The sequence below is a fragment of the Vulpes lagopus genome, chromosome 3, assembly GCF_018345385.1.
Source record: "Vulpes lagopus strain Blue_001 chromosome 3, ASM1834538v1, whole genome shotgun sequence".
NCBI classification, from domain to species: Eukaryota; Metazoa; Chordata; class Mammalia; order Carnivora; family Canidae; genus Vulpes; species Vulpes lagopus.
In genome coordinates, this window is record NC_054826.1 from 125,758,712 (window position 1) to 125,776,624 (window position 17,913).

General features: G+C 58.7%; 3 protein-coding genes across 13 annotated transcripts in view; 1 reads left to right on the forward strand and 2 right to left on the reverse strand.

The window, feature by feature from the left end:
- The window catches only part of ANKS3 (ankyrin repeat and sterile alpha motif domain containing 3), a 39,383-nt gene extending 29,359 nt beyond the window's left edge, over positions 1-10,024 (forward strand). For 5 of the 7 annotated variants that reach the window (XM_041746982.1, XM_041746981.1, XM_041746980.1 and 2 more), the window contains exons 7-17: positions 276-434; positions 2,861-2,998; positions 3,490-3,599; positions 3,897-4,073; positions 7,035-7,159; positions 7,576-7,717; positions 8,182-8,354; positions 8,685-8,770; positions 9,221-9,304; positions 9,501-9,596; positions 9,665-10,024. In XM_041746982.1, coding sequence (XP_041602916.1) covers positions 276-434; positions 2,861-2,998; positions 3,490-3,599; positions 3,897-4,073; positions 7,035-7,159; positions 7,576-7,717; positions 8,182-8,354; positions 8,685-8,770; positions 9,221-9,304; positions 9,501-9,580 — 1,274 coding nt within the window. In that variant the 3' untranslated portion in view covers positions 9,581-9,596; positions 9,665-10,024. The remainder of the gene's footprint in view (positions 1-275; positions 435-2,860; positions 2,999-3,489; positions 3,600-3,896; positions 4,074-7,034; positions 7,160-7,575; positions 7,718-8,181; positions 8,355-8,684; positions 8,771-9,220; positions 9,305-9,500; positions 9,597-9,664) is intronic. The other 2 variants (XM_041746979.1, XM_041746984.1) reach the window with 2 other exon arrangements.
- Positions 10,025-10,278: 254 nt separating this feature from the next.
- On the reverse strand, positions 10,279-12,799 carry NUDT16L1 (nudix hydrolase 16 like 1). 2 transcript variants are annotated; one of them, XM_041746993.1, is made up of 4 exons: positions 12,613-12,799; positions 12,266-12,526; positions 11,407-11,629; positions 10,279-10,556 (listed from the first exon to the last, which is right to left on the reverse strand). In XM_041746993.1, the coding sequence occupies exons 1-3, from the start codon at positions 12,760-12,762 to the stop codon at positions 11,408-11,410; spliced, it is 633 nt and encodes a 210-aa protein (XP_041602927.1). In that variant the 5' UTR covers positions 12,763-12,799; the 3' UTR covers positions 10,279-10,556; position 11,407. The 2 variants fall into 2 exon arrangements, with proteins under 2 accessions (XP_041602927.1, XP_041602926.1); XM_041746992.1 differs by having other exon boundaries at positions 10,279-10,561; positions 12,613-12,798.
- A 1,650-nt stretch (positions 12,800-14,449) lies between these two features.
- MGRN1 (mahogunin ring finger 1) overlaps positions 14,450-17,913 on the reverse strand; it is a 59,224-nt gene continuing 55,760 nt past the window's right edge. For 2 of the 4 annotated variants that reach the window (XM_041746989.1, XM_041746988.1), the window contains 2 exons: positions 17,731-17,775; positions 14,450-16,094 (listed from right to left, as the gene is read on the reverse strand). In XM_041746989.1, coding sequence (XP_041602923.1) covers positions 17,735-17,775 — 41 coding nt within the window. In that variant the 3' untranslated portion in view covers positions 14,450-16,094; positions 17,731-17,734. The remainder of the gene's footprint in view (positions 16,095-17,730; positions 17,776-17,913) is intronic. The other 2 variants (XM_041746986.1, XM_041746987.1) reach the window with 1 other exon arrangement.

A 17,913-nucleotide genomic window follows, 5' to 3' on the forward strand; every position in this document is an offset into this window, starting at 1 on the left:
AGAATAAGAATTAAGACTCTCTACTCATGACAACCTTTTTCAATTGAGACTCATGCTTAGTAAGCTTGCTTTCTCCCCAGATCTCCCCGTGGCCCATCTGAGCAGTGGACTGGCTCCTTATGGCATTTCTTTCTAGTGAGGTCCTGGGAAACACATTTTTTTTCTTCTTAATATGAGAAAGAGGATTATGATGATTTCATTCCCATGTACTATGAGGATTAGTAAATTAGTCCATCACTGAACAAAATATCTTAATTCTGGTGTTTGGCCTGCAGAAAAATTTGAAGATCTAAGCTCTTCGGATGAATCCTGCCCTGTTCCCCAGAGACAGAAGCTCTATCGGAAAAAGGGCCTCAGCATCCATGAGGGGCCCCGAGCCTTGGCCAGGATCACAGCTATCGGACTTGGAGGCAAGATCCAGCAGCCTTGCTGTGGTGAGTGCTCCCATGTCCTGCTGGCTCTTTGGCAGTGCTCCCTGAGATGTGGCCTTGATGGGGACTGAACAGTCCTTGGCTTCTGAAATGTGGGCTACTGGGTGGGGGCTGCAGCTCACGGATTAAGAATTGATTATGGGGTGGAGGGGCACCTGGGTGGCTCAGTGGTTGGGCATCTACCTTTGGCTCAGGTCGTGATCCAGGGTCCTGGGATCGAGTTCCACTTCAAGTTTCCCACAGGGAGCCTGCTTCTCCCTCTGCCTGTGTCTCTGCCTCTGTGTGTGTGTGTGTCTCTCATGAATAAATAAATAAATCTTAAAAAAAAGAATTGATTACAGAGACTGAAAGACAATCACTGGCTAGCTTCTGGTTCATCCTTTGGTTTTCCTTTCCACGGGTCATGTTGCAAATAGAACTTTTCCTCTAGCAGTGGAAATATATCAAAGCTGCAATTTCATTCATCATGTGGTAGGTCAGCTAGTGCAGGGAAAATGTTGAGGTCTGGTCTCTGTCCCCATCTCCAGCTGGAGTTGGATGTGTTTCGAGCAGGTTGTTGCTCTCTTTTCGCAACGTGCTGGACTTGAGAATTGTCGGCGGTACACTTGGTGGTGGGCTAGAAGTTAGTTTGTTCTCCTGTTGTCAGTACTTCACATTGAGTGCAGTGCGCTTGGGGAGTGCAGGGGGTGCCAACACTCTTACCCTGGCCTGACCAAATGATCAGTGTTAGGAGTGTTACATTGTCTTTGACATCTGTCACCTATTAGTGGCTGGATCAATCCTGCCGTCTAGCAAGCCAGGTGGATGGGCCCATCTCGTGAGCAAGTACCCCTGGGCTTAGAAACTGACTTTCCCAGGGGCCTCTTGGTGGCTCAGTCAGTTGAGTGTTTACCTTTGGCTCAGGTCATGATCCTTGGGGTCCTAGAATCAAGCCCCATCTTGGGCTCCCTACTCAGCAGAGTCTTCTCCTCCCTCTGCCCCTCCACCTGCTGGTGCGCTTTCTCGCTGTCATAATTAAGTAAAACCTAAAAAAAGAAAAGAAAAGCAAAAGAAACCAACTTTCCCAGTTAGAGGAGACCAGGCTTTATTCAAGAGTATACAAGTAACTTGATTCCTTCCCATGACCCTTGGAAGGAATCTTAGCTGGGTTGGGAGCTCCAGGCCTACCTTTTCCCATCAGCCACAGAGGGGTGGGCTCCCTAGGCCACTGGGGAAGCTGCCCCCCAGCTGTGGGCAGGCTGCTGCAGGGTGAGAGCATGGTTGTAAGCACGTAGCTCTGGGGCACTCGGCCGGGTGGCTCTATTTTGAGTGGCAGAGTCTGTCTCTTGTGAGGAGTCCGTGCTGCTTGTCCCACCTGAGGCATGGCGGGGGCGAAGGAAGGACAGGTCTACCCAGGGTGAGGGGGGTCATTCACTTGCGTTGCTGTACAACAGCTGCTTTTAAAAATGGAGTTCATTCAAGTTACCAAAATAATCTGGTCAAAGCCCATTTATACACAAGTCTTTTTATGCCCCCACAGCGGCAGTAAAAACGTTCACCAAAGAATAATGCTAATTGTCCCTTAGTTGCGCCATTTCATATTTTTGGTTTTCCTATTATACCTTGTGATATTTAAATTCTCTATATACGCATATGTTCTCTTTGCCAGCAATGAAAAAAATTTTTGAATGATAAATAGCATATGCTGATCGTAAATCTTGATAACTTCAGAAAGGTATAAAGAAGAAAATAAGTTCCGCGTGAGGCCACCAGCCAGTCTCTTTTATGCAAATAAATGTACTTTCTGTGGTGGGGGAGGCAGGGACAAAGCTGGAATTAAACCCCCCGGTGTGTCTTTTCTCCCTTTCTCTTGCAGGCAGATGCGTTCGGAGGTTATGTCACTTGGTGTTACTGCTGTTCATTTTAGTCCAGGGCCACCCACCTCCCTGCCCAGCCAGGTCTCTGGCTGGGATTGACTGACCCGAGGAGCAGCGCCCCTCGAAGTCTCTGTGAGAAGTCACAGGGAGCACGGGGGGGCTGGTGTGTGAGATGTTGCCGGCTACAAGGAACACTTAGTGGTCTGGTTTTCCTTGGGCTCAGGAATCTGCCAATCCAGCTAACCGTTTCCTGCTTTGTCCACTTGGAAAAGCAACAGCATGGTGTGATGTGGGGGCGCAGGGTCAGACTGGGTGCTAGTCCTGACCCCTGGGCCCTTGCTGTGGGACACAGACTGGTCTCCACGCCCCTCAGAGTCCTTTTCCTCACCTGCAGACCGCGTGCGTGTGCCCAGGTTGCTGTGCGAGCAGATGGGGTGACAGCCAGTTAGATCCGATGCCTAAGTCCCAGCCTTCCCTCCTGCCGAAATTCCTCTGGGGAGGTTGAATTTGGAAGGAGGAATCGGCTGCCCCTCTTGTGCTCATATGGGTTTATGTCCCCCACTCTGTCCACAGAACAGGTGCCTCCACGGGGCTATGTCACCTTCCACAGCAGCGATGAGAACCCACTGGATGTGGGGGGCCTCTGCTACAGGGATGTCACGTCCCCCATCAACGACCGGGATGGGGACAGCAGCAGCAGCAGCAGCCGGGGTATGTGTGTCCTGCCCGCCCGTGCCCCAGCCCTCTACCCGCCCAGCGGGAGCCCGGGCCGTGGGAGCGCCCCCCCCCCCCCCCCCCCCCCGCTGGAGAACGGGGCGGGGGGCAGGCTTCCAGAGGGACCTGGATTGGAGACTGCTGAGGTGCAGCTTCTGGTCCACGGCGCCTGGGTGCAGGATGTGGGGGAGTCGTTCCTAACAAGGTTGGCTCCTGGACCGGTAAGCCCTCAGGGAAATGTCTGTTGTGTTACATGTATCATTTATTCACTAGCTGTTTACTGAGTGCCCGGTGTGCCAGGCACTGCTGTAGATCAGTGAGGAAAAGAGGAAAACAGGCAGAACTCCCGTCCCCGTGTTGGGGCAGGAGGGCCTGCAACGGAAGAGCGCAGTGAGCTGTTGAATATTGACGAATGCAGTAGGTGCAGACTCTGGGGAGTCCTCGCCACTGAGACCTGGGGTCAGGTGCGCTTGTCTTCCCCTTGGCAGAAGAGCATGCCTTCTGTGCCAACCTGGGAGCCGTGAGGCGCAGCAGCAGCAGTGAGGGCCTGACGAGAGCCCCAGGAGTCAGCAGTGAGGCCTCTCTGGAGAGCAATGAGGTGAAGCTTCTCTTTTCTTGATCTCCCACCTCTCTCCCCTTTCTGGGTGTTGTGCCCCTCTTCGAGAGGGCAAGTTGGTGATAGGTACCTCGTGCATGTCACACACAGTCCTTGGCCACCCTCCATGAGCAGTGCTTGGATCGGGGCCACACAGACCACAGTGCAAATCACCAGGGAAGCCTCTGTGTGGCTGGTGGGGCAGTTTCAAGCAACAGTTTTGTGGCAGAGAATAGAGTGGATGCAGCTACTTTAGCTCTGGGCCCCTTATGTTAACTTCAGACATCTTTCTCACCACAGGATTCGGATCATGCCTGTAAAAGTTCAGTCCGCAAGCAAACTAAAAGTTATATGAAGACCAAGAATCGTTACAGCAACAGTGACAACCAGTGGCCTACCAGCACTGGGACTTCTGGGGCAGCCTGTTCCCCAGGATGCATTCCTCAGACAGAGAGGTCCCCCTATTCAGGACCCCAGGTAAGGCCGTCTGTGAAACTGGCAGTTACCCAGTGAGAAAGATGACACTCTTCATGCTTCACGAGGCCTTAACGATTCAGAGAAAGCTGTGGTCATGGTTTTTCCCCAATGATCTATGGAAGCTACTTGGGCTGAGAGGATTCCGAAAGGCTAGAAGTGCCAGTTGCAGGCTTTCTGTTCCGTCGCTTTCCATAGCAGGGACCTATCTCTCCCCTTGGTTTCCATACTTGACTCAGCGTCCCTGAGCCTGGGGAGGAGAAAAACAGAACCAGTCTTACAGAGCTGCTTTCAGAAGTCAGTGACAAGATGCATCTGAAGCAGAGATAAAGTGGCAGGTAATGGAAATTGCCATGTCTGCCTTCTTCATTTTGGGTCACTCTGGCTAACCAGTTTCTCAGGGATTGCAGGTGCGGCACGGTAGCTCAACTGTTTATTGAGTTCTCCTGCCCTCTGTGGGCATAAGTGGTACAAAGATGAAAGAAGTAATCTTTTACCATTTATTTGTTAAAGTCACAGCTCTGCTGTTCACTAAGCCCCTCCACTTTTGCTGGCTTCTTGGCTTCTCCTTGTGGCCCCTCCAGGGAGCTCTATCTACTGCCTATGTTCCCGGCTCAGTGAACAGCTACACCTTTCATTTCCTTAAACACATGTTGATGGGAGAGTGGGTGGTGGTGGTGGGATCTAAGGCTGTTTCACAAAGTAGGTTAAGGAAAATGGCAGAGTCAGAACCTTTGAAAATTTGCCCCTTTATTAAAGGCAATAAAAAACCTGGCAGAAATGGTCAGAATAATTTTTTGAAAACTCTGAATCAACCAAAGGCTTGGAGCAAGCTGGAAATGTTTATTTAAGAGAAGTGGCTGAATCAGTAAGAACTGTAAACCTTGTAGTTAACTTGCCTTAGTCCCATCCTCACTCCAGTGCCAGGGAAGCTGTGACAGCCGCTGGAAGAGCAGAATGGAGCTGGGTTCTTTCACTGTTTCATTCTCAAAGAATTGGCATTATTGGATGCATCTGAGGTTTTCCTAGGAGACCATGCTTACAAAACTGTATTTGATTTGACTGAGAGCCTGTCTACCCAGTATAACAAAAGCCCTCTCCTTGGAATCTGTGTGTTGAAAATAATTATAGGCACGTGTTTTAACTTTGCAGCTGCCTGAGGTGTTGGATCATAGTTGGGGCAAATAAGATTAATCACAAAGCTTAAAAGGAAGAAGTAGGGAGTGAGATGTCCATAGGAGCTTTGTAAAGCTCTGACATAATCCTAGGAACCTGGGAGGCCACACACTTGCTCAAGGCTGTGTTCTGTATATGGTCAAGAAAGAGTTGAAAATAAATCTGTGTGAACCCTGGGACTCTAGCAAGCAGCAAGTAAAGGCTAAGGGAAGGACTGTCATCTATCTGGCTGAGTGTTAAAGATGTGCCCCCTGAAGCCTACAGAGTTACTCGGCAGAGAAGGGAGACTGACTAGTCTCAGGTGTTTAAGGAAATCTGTCCAGTTCTTAGCTGACCACTAAGCTAGCCAAGGAGAGACTTCTGTGGCCACATGTGAGGAAGAACACAGACTTATAGAAAAGGCACTAAATAAATAACTTCTTTAACAAGCAGCAATGACAGACTGTGGAGGAGGAGAATTGTTTTGGGGGTGCCTGGCTGGCTCAATTGGTGGAACATGTGACTCTTGAACTTGAGCTTGTAAGTTCAAGCCCCCTTTTAGATGTAGAGATTACTTAAAAATCTTTAAAATGTCCAATTTTCAACGAAATGACAAGATGTACAAAGAAACAAGGAGGTATGGCTTTCGACTGTAAAAAGTCAAATAACAGAAGCAGTGCCCGAGGAAGGCCAGCTGTGGGACTTCCTGGACACAGACTAGACCGGCTTTTTCAAATATGTTCAGTGAGCCCAAGGAAACCCTGTCTGGATAGAGAATATCAATAAAGTGATAGAAATAAAAACAAACCAAACAGATTCTATAGATGAAAAGTACAATGACTGAAACGATCGTGGCACGAGAGGGCCCAAAAGCAGCTGGAGGATGCGGAAGGACCCACAAACTTGATGTCAGTCAGTTGAGATTATCCCATCTGAGAAGAAGAATGAACAGAAGCCTGTGAGACACCATCAAGCAGCCAGCATATGCATAATGTTGTCCAGAGGGAAAGGTGTAGAGAAGGGCAAAAAAATGTTTCAGAAATAGACCTTCCCAGATTTGATCAAAAACATGAATCTGCAGCAGCTGTATGAACCCTAAGTAGGCTAAATGCAGATCCACACCTAGACCTAAAGAAATCAAACTGTCCAGAAACAAAAGGAGAACCTTGAACGGAGTGAGAAGAAAGGAGTCTTTACACACCAGGAACCCAGTAAGATTGACAGCTAATTCCCCATCAGAAACCACGGGACCAGGCAGCCCGGGTGGCTCAGTGGTTTAGCGCTGCCTTCAGCCCAGGGCCTGATCCTGGAGACCGGGAATCGAGTCCCGCATCAGGCTCCCTGCAGGGATCCTGCTTCTCCCTCGGCCTGTGTCTGTGTCCACCCCCCCCATGAATAAATAAAATCTTTAAAGGGGAAAAAAAACAAACAAACAACATGGGACCTAGAGGACATCTGATGACCTAGTCAAAGGAATGAGAAAAACCCTCCAGAATGCTGTATCCAAGTAAGAACTATCCTTCAGAAGTAAAGGAGAAACTAAGATGTCGCACTGTCACAGGCTAACAACGCCAAGAGAGTTTGTGGCCACCGGACTCGCCCTCCAAGAAACTGACGCTGTCCAAGCTGAAGTGAAGACACAGGCTCAGAGAGCCTCCGGGCTACCCATGCTGCCTAGGGCACAGAGAGGGGGCGGCTGGGGCTCTGGGGGCCGCCAGCACTGTCCCACTGCGGAGCTTGGGGGCTGGCTGGGTTCACCCAGACGGGGCCGCCCGTCCTCTGACCTGTCCCCGCCCCTGTACCCTCCAGGACCTCGCCACGCTGCTGGAGCAGATTGGGTGTCTGAAGTACCTGCAGCTGTTTGAGGAGCAGGATGTGGACCTCCGCATCTTCCTGACCCTCACTGAGAGTGACCTGAAGGAGATTGGCATCACGTGAGTGCAGAGGGGCCCTTCGTGGCCACACCCTCGTCTCTGGCGTGAAGCTGAGCCCGCAGCTTCCCCTCGTGTGGGTGGAACTAGCTGCCCTGTCTTGTCTGAGGTTCCGCTTGCTTCCTATAGCAGCGTCCACTCCAGCCCTCCAGCTGCCCTTGGCTTAGGTGCTGGAGGGCTGGGTCCTGTGGCTCCCCCAGGCCTGAGCCCCCTGTTCAGTGAGAACAGCAGCTGGGCAGGGGAGGCCAGCCCTAGCTGGGGTCACTTCTTAGAACCGTTTGTCTTCTGCCCTAGGATCCTGGGGGCCACTCTCCCCCTTCCAAGCTGGGCCCTTTCTTAAGGGACCGTCTTGGTGTAAGGACAGTCCGTGGCATCTCTACGCACACAGCAGACGTATATACTCTCTATCCTCCTCGCAGGTTATTTGGGCCTAAGAGGAAGATGACCTCTGCCATTGCCCGCTGGCACAGCAGTGCCCGTCCCCCCAGCGATGCCCTGGAGTTGGCCTATGCTGACCGGCTCGAAGCTGAGATGCAGGAGCTTGCCATCCAGCTGCACAAAGTATGAGGGGGCATGCAAGAGAGGGGTGTGGAGACGCCTGCAGTAAAGGACAGCATAGGGGGTGAGCAGGGAGGACAGATCTGCAGGGTCAGCAGGGAGAAGCAGCCAGGACAGTTAAGGGCAGAGAGTATTACTGCTGTGCAGGAGGGGAGACACACGGGTGTCTGCCTGGGAAGAAGGCTCAGGAAGGGATGGGGACTCGGGGCAGGAGCTTAGATGGACACAGAAGATCAAGGGGGAGGGCAGAGAACAAGCAGTAGGCATGGATGCCACAGGGCTTGAGGGAAGGGGCCCAAAGCAGAGGTGGCTCCGTCTGGAGACACACGTCCCCTTCCTCCGGCCCAGGAGAGCGGGAGTTGAGAGCCAGTGGGGATGGCAGAGCCGACTGGGGCTGGCAGGACCCAACCGAGGTGGCCCTGGCCTTGAATCCGCCTGGCTCACTCACCCGCCCCATCTCCTCTCAGCGCTGTGAGGAGGTGGAGGCCATGCGAGGCCAGGTGTCGCAGGAGCAGGAGCTGCGGGCGGTGGTGGAGAGCTGCCTCCTGGAGCAGGACGGCACCCGTGAGGACGTGCGTGCCCAGCTGCAGGAGACGTGGGCCCTGGCCCAGGACGCTGCTCTCATCTTGGACCAGCTGCGGTGAGTGGGTACCTGAGCTGCCCTGGGCCCAACCCTGAGCCACCGCTGCCTCCAGATGCTTCAGCCAAGGGTTGGTTTTAGGGCCTTCTGGGGCCACTTGCTGCCATCCTCCGTTTCATTCTGGCTTTTCCTTTCTGCAGGGCAGACCCAGGCAGCAGATAGGGCCCCACGCATCTGCACGCTGGTCCCCAAAGGCGCCTGGTGTGCTTGCCCTGAAGGCAGGGCCCCCCTGACACTCAGGGAGATGGGGTATCTGCGTCCCGCTGGGGCTGTGGGAGGCACTATTGCCCAGCCTCTCCCCTCACCAGCGCTTGGCCTTGTGTCTGGCAGAGCCTGTCAAGCCGAGCTGTCAGCCAGAGTGAAGCAGGAGGTGTCCACCCGAGGGCTCCCCCTGGCCGCTGCCCTCCCCACAGCTGGTAAGAACTGTGTTCTTGCCCCAGATCACGTAGGTGCTGTCCTAGGCCTCCGGTTCCAGCTCCAGCTCTTTCCTCCACACAATCGCAGGTCCCAGAGTGAGGGTGCCCTCTCCCCCATGTCGTCCCCGTGGTGGGGGGCAAAAGCCCTTGGGCCCTGGCTGACTCTGCTGTCCACGATCTCAAGTGATTTCTGCAGCCTATAGTTGGGGCCGCCCCAGGACAAAGCCTCCCTGTAGGCCAGGGCCCCCCCCCCACTTCCACTCCCGGGGCTGGACCCTGACTGGCAGCCAGTGCTTTGGAAAAACAGCTGGGAGGACACACTTTGGTGTAGTGAGGTCATGCAGGAAGCAACAGCTGGGTGGGTCCCCTGGTCGCGGCAGCTCAGGACAGAGGGGCAGGACCTATGGTGACCACATGCACTCCAGGCCCACCTGGCTTTCTGTCCCACAGACTCCAAAGGCTGGCAGGCCTCCCTGCAAGCTCTGAGCCTCCCTGAGCTGTCAGGAGCACTGGAGGATCGAGTCCAGGAAATGGGTGAGTGTCCAGGAGGGCAGCCAGAGGCCTCACGCCCACTGGGGGCCACAAGGGAGGAACAGGGGGAGCCCTGCCTGGTCAGCTCCGACCCTGGGGGGGCTCCTGCCGTGTAGCCCGCTTCCCCTCACCGCCAGGCATCCCTAGGACCTTCCCTTCTCACGCTGGCAAAGCAGGAACTAACTGCTCCCATCCTCAGGGCGAGTGCTATGCTCAGTGACCCAGAGCTTGGAGAAGCTGCAGGTGCTGAATGGGAAGGAGAACTGGCGGGAGCCTTAGCTGGGAGGGACGGACGGTGAGTGTCCCCCGGGCCCCAGGCTGGGAGAGCAGGGCACCCTGGGCAGCGGTGAGTGCCCCCTTCAGGCTTCTCTTTCCCTTCTCAGACTCCGACGTTGGGTGACTGATCCACCCTGAAGCTGTGTGCCTGGAAGACCGGAGGGCAGAGTGTGGGCGCTGCCGCAGGCCGGGCCCCACTGGGCCGGAGGATCAAGCCCCAGGAGCAGCCGGCAGAAGCAGGACAGGGCTGGGGCCGGGGCAGCAAGGCCCACATGGAGGCAGGTCGAGGGCCTCCAGCCCAGAATCTGGGGGTGAGGCCCAGAGCGGGCAGGGCCCTGGGGAGAGAGAGGATCCCCATACACCGCAGGTGCCCCACGGAAAGGACTGGGCATGCCTGGGCAGCATATTGTCATTTGCTGGAAAATAAAATGTGAGATTTGCTGGTGAGGGGCTCCGTTCTGGTCCCGCGACACAGTACTGGCTGACAGACCAAGGGGCAAGCCATGCCGCGACCCCCACTTCAGGAACCCGGAACCTAAGCCCCTCTGTCAGGACAGAGACCACCGTGCTCAGAGCAGGGCCGACAGGGTGACCCCCCTCCTGCCCGGTTTGGCCCCACAGCTAGGGCTGCCTCTGCTCCGATTCTACAAAAGCAACTGAAGAATGGCGCACACCACAGCCCCAAGGAAGGAAGAGAGGAACAAGGTACAGCTATTTTATTTACAGAATGAAGCGCCTTTGCCCGCACGTGCTGGCCACTTCATCGAGGCTCTAAGGTGGAACAGACGCTCAGGCAGGGCCGGAGCACAGCTTTCCTTACCAGGCCAAGCAGGTATTGTGGAAACTCTGTTAGCTTTCCAGACATATAGGGCCACAGGAGAGAGACTGCCAGTGCTGACCTTCCTGTCCATGGCGGCTCTGCTGATGTCATTCTCCAGACTCGGCCAGTGCTTCCCCATGTCCTGGAGCTGCCTGCAGACTGTGCTGGGAATGGAGAAAGGGAGGCTTTCAAAGCCGAGGAAAGCAGTGAGCTGGGCTCAGCGCAGGTGCAGCCAGAAGCCCCAGAGAGAGGCCTGTGCCGGCGGCACCACAGCCACCCCAGGGAAGTGACGGCACATCCACCTGGGCTAGGAGGCCTGTGTCCGCTCCACGCCAAAAGAAGCTCTTAGGCCTGGCTCCCGCCCTTAAGGCCCTGGGGCGGGGCGGTGGGGAGTAGAGGACCCCCTGCCCCCATACACCCAGCCCCAGGCCTGTGACCAGGACCAGAGATCACACAGAGCAGCCAAGAAGGGTCTTTCCTGTCCACTTTCAACAACTCCAGCTACAGCTGGGCCTTACGGCCCCAACTAACCCTGGGGACCAAGCCCCAGTGAAGTGAAGGAGCCTTGAAACCTCACACTCAGGTCACACACCATAGAAAAAATTAACCAAGTAAGGCTAACAACCACCAATATTAACAGTAGGACATCCTGAGCTGAGCCAGCTTCTTGGCCGCCGGGCTGGCTGGTGACAGGACTCTGGGCAGCTCCACAAGAATAAACCGACTTCTCAGTGGTCTGTGTCCATCTACCCACCCTGATAAATGGGTGATACCTCCACCAACCCGACTCCTGTGGAGGAGAGTTTGAGCCTTAGGGTAGGAGAGGATGTCCTGAGCCACAACTGACCAGGGTGGCTTCCCGGTAATCTGGCTGCCACCCGGTGGCTGCTCTGGGCAGTGGAGGACGAGATGCCCCCTTGCCCGGCGCAGTCAGGATATGGTGTGAGCGCATGCACAGAAGACACTCTCCCAGGAGTTTAGGGCAAGAGACACGCCACATAGACTCAACCTCAGGAGGAAGACGGGAGGAGCTTCTCCAGGGCTTTCTTCTGCTTCTCGGTGGCAGCAGCCAAGGCCTCAGCCAGCTTCTCCTCGGGCATCATGTTGAGCACCTTGAGAGCGAAGAGCAGCTGGTACTTGGCGGTGCTGGTAAAGGCGTTGCTCAGGAAGTTGGGAAAGCCACCGACTCGGTCCTTCTGGGTGTAAAGGGGGACTCGCACAAGCCCCAGCACCTGCACGGAGAGGAGACGGGAGTGGGACCGGGACCCCCACCCATGGTTCGGCCCTAGCAGAGGGGCAGCCAGGTTGCAGAGGCTGTAATGAGAGGCCCCGCAGGGTCTGGTGAGGCAGCAGCCAGCGGGGCCCTGGGAGCGGTGCGGCCCCTCTGCCCCAGGCGAGTGTCAGAGCCGACCCCATGCACCTTCCGCCCTCTGCTGCACTCCAGTCCCAGTCCCAGTCCCAGTCCCCGTCCGCTGGCAGCCGCTGGCAGGAGGCCCCCGGCTCACACCCCATGCTCCCCCTTCACAGGTACCTCCCGGCCCCCCCGGAACCATAACAACCATGAGAACTCGGCCCGTCCCCCCCGCCCCCCGCAGGCACCACCCAGCCCATCCCCCCACCGATCCCACTCCCCACTCCCAGGATTGGCAATGGCAGGCAGCAAGGCAGATGGAACACAGCCCCGAGGGAACCCCAGCCCCGGTCCCCCGCCCCGGCCCCCCGGCCCTCTGCCCGCCCCGAGGCTGCACAGCGACACCCCGCCCAGCCCGGCCAGGGGACCCTCCGGGGGACGTGTTACCCATCGGTGCCTTCCGCGGGGCCAGAGCCAAACCCCGGGGCGGGGGGCGGGGCCCGGGCGGCGGCCCCACCTCCAGGCCGTGGTCGCGCGAGTGCACCGCGCTGATCTCCACGGCGTGCAGCTGCTCCAGCGTCAGCTGCCGTGCGTACAGGTGCGCCACGACGCGGTGCGGGCCCTCGGTCAGGTGGGAGCTCAGGTAGTCGGCCTCGGTGAGGCGCAGGCAGCCCAGGCCCAGGCCCAGCACCCGGTTCAGACCGTCCTCCAGAGACCAGAAGCGCCGGTCCACGAAGCCCCCGGGGAAGCCCAGCAGCCCGTCGAAGCGCATCTGCATCTGCAAGGAGCGCGGGGTCACGGGCGCGGGGGGAGCGGCGCCCCGTCCCCGCCGCCCGCCCTCCCGCCGCCCGCCCGCGTCCTCACCAGCACCGAAAAGCGCATGGGGATGCGGCCGAACAGCTGCCCGGGGTTGGCGGCGTACAGCATGGCGTGGCACGAGTGGCTCCAGCCCGGCCCCAGGCGCATGGCCTCCACCCGGCTGATCTGCTTCAGCTCCGGCACCGCCGCCGACATCTTGACACAACCCCGCCGCGGCCGGAGCGCCACCGCTTAAGTGCATGCGCGGCCCCGCCCCCGCCACGCCCGGCCAATCCGCGGGCCGCTGCGCCCCGGCCCCGCCCCCGCTCCCCGCCGCGCCGGCGCGTCGTTGCGGCGCCGAAGGGGCGTGTGCAAAGGGCGGGGCCGCGCTCGCCCCAGGCCAGGGGACCGCGGCGCCCGAGCTCCGCCCAGGCCAGCGGGGCCCGCGCATCCTCCCAGTCGGACCAAGTGCGGTGCAGGTGTCAGGGCGCCCCGCGCCGCGGCAGGACCGGGCCGGGGCCGGGGCGCCAGCCTGCAGCCCCGTCCCGGCGTGCACAGCAGGAAGCCCCGCGGGCGCCGCCCGAGTCGGGGGGGTGGCAGCGTCCCCGAGGGGGCCCGCTCAGGGCTGGCCCAGACCTCTGCTTCCGGCGCCCAGGGCCGGGCAGGGGCCGGGCGAGCGCTGCGGGGACCCACGGGCCCCGCGGTCAGGCCTCCCACGGGCGGCCGCGGCTGGCAGGGGCAGGAGGCAGAGGGGAGGCTCCGCACGCCCCAGCCCCACGAAGCTCTGGCCCGTTGGCGGGAGCGCAGAGGGCTGAGCGCCTGCCTTGGGCTCTTGGGCTCCGGGCTCGGTCCCGGGGTCCAGGATCAAGTCCCGCATGGGGCTCCTTGCGGGAGCAGCCTTCCCCCTCCGCCTATGTCTCTTCCTGTGTTTTTCCTGAATAATATATACAATCTTAGGGAAAGAAGTGCCAAGGGAGCCGCTGCGATGCAGGGCAGGGGATGGCAGCCTGCTTCGGGGCATCATGGACCAGCTGGCAGAGGACAGTGGTGTCCCCACTGAGGCCCCCAGTCGGGGGGACAGTGCGGCCCGGGCCTCGGGCACCAGCTACTTTCCCTCCTGGGGGCCACTCGCTGGGCCGAGGCCTCTAATCCATTCCGCACGACAGCCGGAGAGAGCCGGACAAAAACCGCTGACTGTACCCAGAATAAAACTCCGTCCCCAGGAGGCCCTGCGGCACCTGCACCCCCAACCCCTCTATTCTGACACTCCAGCGACTAGAGCCACCAGGGCTCAGCAGTCACACAGGCTTACTCTGGCCCCAGGGCCTCTTTTTGCACCTTGCTGTGCCGGCTGCCTGGGCACCCTTCAGGGCTCAGCCGAAACACCTCCATGGAGAAGCCCTCCTCCACCTCCTGGGAAGCACCCCATGTAGCTCCAGCATGTCACCAGCTGACTTCCCCAGTCACCAAGCCTGGGGCGGCTCGGATTACCTGCTCAGTGTCACTGCCTAGGACACAGACTCGCAGCGGCCTGCACCTTGCCTGGGTGGGCCCTCCCGTGCCCCAGCACAGCGGGTGCCCAGTAAGGATCTGCGGGAGGGATCAGCAACCAAGACCAGGAGCCCGTTGCTCAGAGGGTGGGCCGCGTCCCCAGAGTGCGCTTCGCCCCGATCCGGAGTCGGCACAATGACCACCACAGTTGTGATAAGCAGCAGCTCGCGTGCCTCACATACCATGTCATGCACGCTCGCCCTCTTCAAGTCACGTGTCACTGACCTCACACCCAGAAGTGGGGGCCGCGGCCACACATCAGAGCTGCCGTGAGCCACTCGCTGTCCTGCCTTCAGACCAAGGAACTGCGGACGTCCCTTGGTGCAATGCGCAGAGGAAGGAGCGGACAAGATATTGCTGCAGGATTTTATTACTATAAATATACAGTAAAAACGAACAAAAACTAGCCAATCAGAGTACGTCAAATGATAGCACATGTAGTCCAAGACGGGCCAGTCTGCATCCCGGCCTTCAAACAGATTACTGGCATCAATACCAATGGCGAGAGGCCGAAGTTGGCGGGGGAGGAGGGGGGGGGCAGGTGCGGCCAGCCCACGCATGGGCCTGCACTTGGGGCGTGCACTCGGGCATGTGCCCCCAGCGTGTACGCAGGCGGGGAGGCAGGGTACGAGTGGTGGGGAAGAGCTGGCCTGAGCCTGGAGAGCTGCGGGTAGGCAGCGCTCTGCTCCCAGGCTCCCCTGGAGAGATGAGTCCTCTCCTGCTGGTTTCTCCCTGGCACCCAGCCGGACAAGCCACAGGGAGGGTGCTGGGGGCAGGGCACAGGACCCCGCAGACTGCTGGCTGCCCCAGACCTGTCCTTCCCAGGGAGGCTCCTGAGGAAGTGGCCCTCTGCACCCCCGCCCCAGGGAGCTGCGCAGCCCCAACCACCTGGCCGAAGTCCCTGTAGGGCAGCTGCTCACCCGCTGCGCCAGGCTGGCTGCCCCCTTCACCTGTCTGTTGCCCAAGAAGTTTTGCTTTAAAAACAAAAGCGAAGTCACCTCAGATGGGATGTGCCATGTGCCTCCCCCAGGCAGGTCCACCACGGGGACCCCAGACAGGCTAGGTCAAAGAGAAACCAAGTGACGTTCCAGGGGTAAAGAGGGAGCGGGGACTGCTCAGATCCCTCCCTGGGGCACTAGCCCAGCAGAGGGACCTGCCACGTGGGCACTGCCGCTTCAGAGAAGGTGCAGGAATGAGGGCCGGGCGCTCTGCCACCAATGGCCACAGACGGCCTGTGTTCAGCGCCTGTGCCCCTGGGTCGGGGCGGGGGGGGGGGGGGGGGGGGGGTTTGGGGAGCAGCCCCGCCCCCGACTGGCCTGGGAAGGGGAAGCAGCAGCAGAGGGCAGACAGGCTGCCAAGGACACAGGCGCGCGCAGGGGGTTGGGGACAGGCACTGTTTCCTTCACTAAGTGTGACTCAGCCCCCACTTCCTTCCGTCTTCCGGCAACAAGGCCCCTGTGACATCTCCCGGGAGGGTAACTCCTCACCCACCAATACACTTTTCTTCTGAGAATTTGGGTTGAGTTCTTGGGATGTCAGGGCCCCAACAGCTGGGGTGCTCGGAGATGCTGATCCAGGCTGCACGTGGGTGGTCAGCCCCCAGGCCCGGCCACTCAGCCAATGGGGCGGGCAGGGGAGACCCCAGAACAGAAAGCTGCTGTCCTTCATCTTGTACCATTTACAAATACATCGACTGTAGAAAAAGGAATTTGTCAGAGGAGACCGTCCACTGTGCTCTTCAATCAAGGGTCGGATGGCCCCTCGGAGCCAGTGGCCACGCAGAGCGTGCAAGACGGGAGAGGCCAGGGGTCACGCTGGAATCTGGTGGCCCCTCGGCAGAGTCTGAGGAGCTAGGCGCTCCACGCCGCCAGCCTGGCCATGCTCTCAGAGTGGGGTCAGTTCAGTGGCCCCAGGGTCAGGACTGGGGCCACCAAGCACAGGCCGGGGTGGGCCAGTGGTACGGAGGCTGTGGGGCGGCTCCATGGAGGTGGACCATCCTGCAGGCAGGAGCAGAGGGAGAAGCGGTCACGCTGGGCCAAGTTGCCCACCTCATCCATCCCGCTCAGTGTCTGCCGACCGTGCCCCCCTCTTCCCGGGGGCAGGGCCACCCAGAGCCCCGGAAGCGCAGCCCCAGCAGAGTAAGGGCGGCCTGTCTCTCTGGGAGCACATCCAGGGCACTGGCACCAGCCAATGCCCCAGAGCAGAATGTAACGGGGCGCCGCACATCCTGCCCCCGGGTCTCCCCCTCGCCTGGTCCGGGCTTCCGGGGACGCGACCAGCGCTGTGGTCACCACTGAGGCCGGGACGCAGGCCCCGCGTGCCCGTCATGCTCAGAGGGCCCCCGGAGCCCCTCCCGCCTTCTTCAGAGGCCCCTTCCACCACGATCGCGCTGCTGCCCCCGATGCCTCGGGGCGCTCTGTCCCTGGACCCAGCGTGCACCCCAGGGCGTGGGTGCGGCTGTGACACAGGCCTGCAGCGGCGAGCGACCAGCACAACTATCAGGGCCGCAGAGGGACGGCTGCCAGCTGCCCGCCCCCAGACATGGGCTCCGTCACATAGCAAACCAAGGAGCGGAGCCCTCTGCCACCTGTCACCTGTGACACAGACCCCGAGGGGGACGAACTGTTTTCTTAGGGTCTGTGGCTTCGTGCAGGGCGTCAGCTGTGCTATGCAGCCCGCAGGCAAAACCGCTCTCTGCAGCTCAGCCTGACCTCTGTGTACTGTCTACTTCTGGAAGTTTCACCTAGATCACAACACTCAACATCCACTCACATGGAGGCCGGGGCCGACTTTATAAAAGCATAGGGCCCTATTTGAACAGAGGGGAAGATTCGTCAGACGAAACATTCAAGGAGGACAGGAGAGGTTTGTGCGGGGACACAAGAGCAGCTGTCATGAGTGGACAGACACCGAAGCTCAGGACGGCTGGCCTGCAGGAGGGTCACAAAGCAGCCTGGGGCACGTCTCCCAGCAAGGCTGCCAGGACGGCCAGAGTCCGGCTGCAGCGCCCCAGCCCACACGTGTCTGGGAAAGCACGGGCCACCGAAGGCACCAGGTCCTCCATGGCCAGACTTCCCAGAGCCACTACCGTCATGTGAAGAAGGGAAGAGGGTCTTAAACACACTGGCCGGTTTTGCTGGTGCTCTTGGAACCACCTGCCAAGGTCACCCAGGTGGAGGGCATCTCCTGCTCAGGCCAAGGGTCAACCTCACATGGCCTCCTAACAGACTGATTTCAGCACGTGCTGGTGTTGTGGAAGGTTCCACAGGCAGGCTGGGGAACAGGCTAATCAGCAGCAACGGGGGGTTCTCGGCAAGGGCTAAGTCACCATTACTGGGACTCTAAAGGCTAGAATAGAAAAGCGTGGCTGGGCCACTGAGTCCAGACAGAAAAAGTCCACCGATGTCAGACCCCCCAGGACCACCTCTTCGGGGTGAAGGTGTAGCACGTTTGGAGAGCTCTGGATGCAGAATCCAGGACCCCAGGGAAGACATGGACGTGGAAGAAACCCAGAAAAGGGGCAGGAACCCCCAGGAAGGGAGTTGGAGAGGGAGAGGCAGCTGGTCCTGCTCCAGCACGGTCAGGGACGCCCCTCAGAGCCACCCCACAACACGTATGAAGGTGATCACGTACCAGCTTACTCCTCTATACCAACAGAGCAGGAGTCAGGCCCCAGGGCTGTGCGGAGGAGGAGAGAAGCTCAGTTAGCAAAGCACTCACACAGACAGCACATCCCGCAGCAAATGCACTGCTTCAGGACGAGATGCCCTGGGGGGACACGTGAGACACAATGCCCACACAGACCAATGTGCTGAA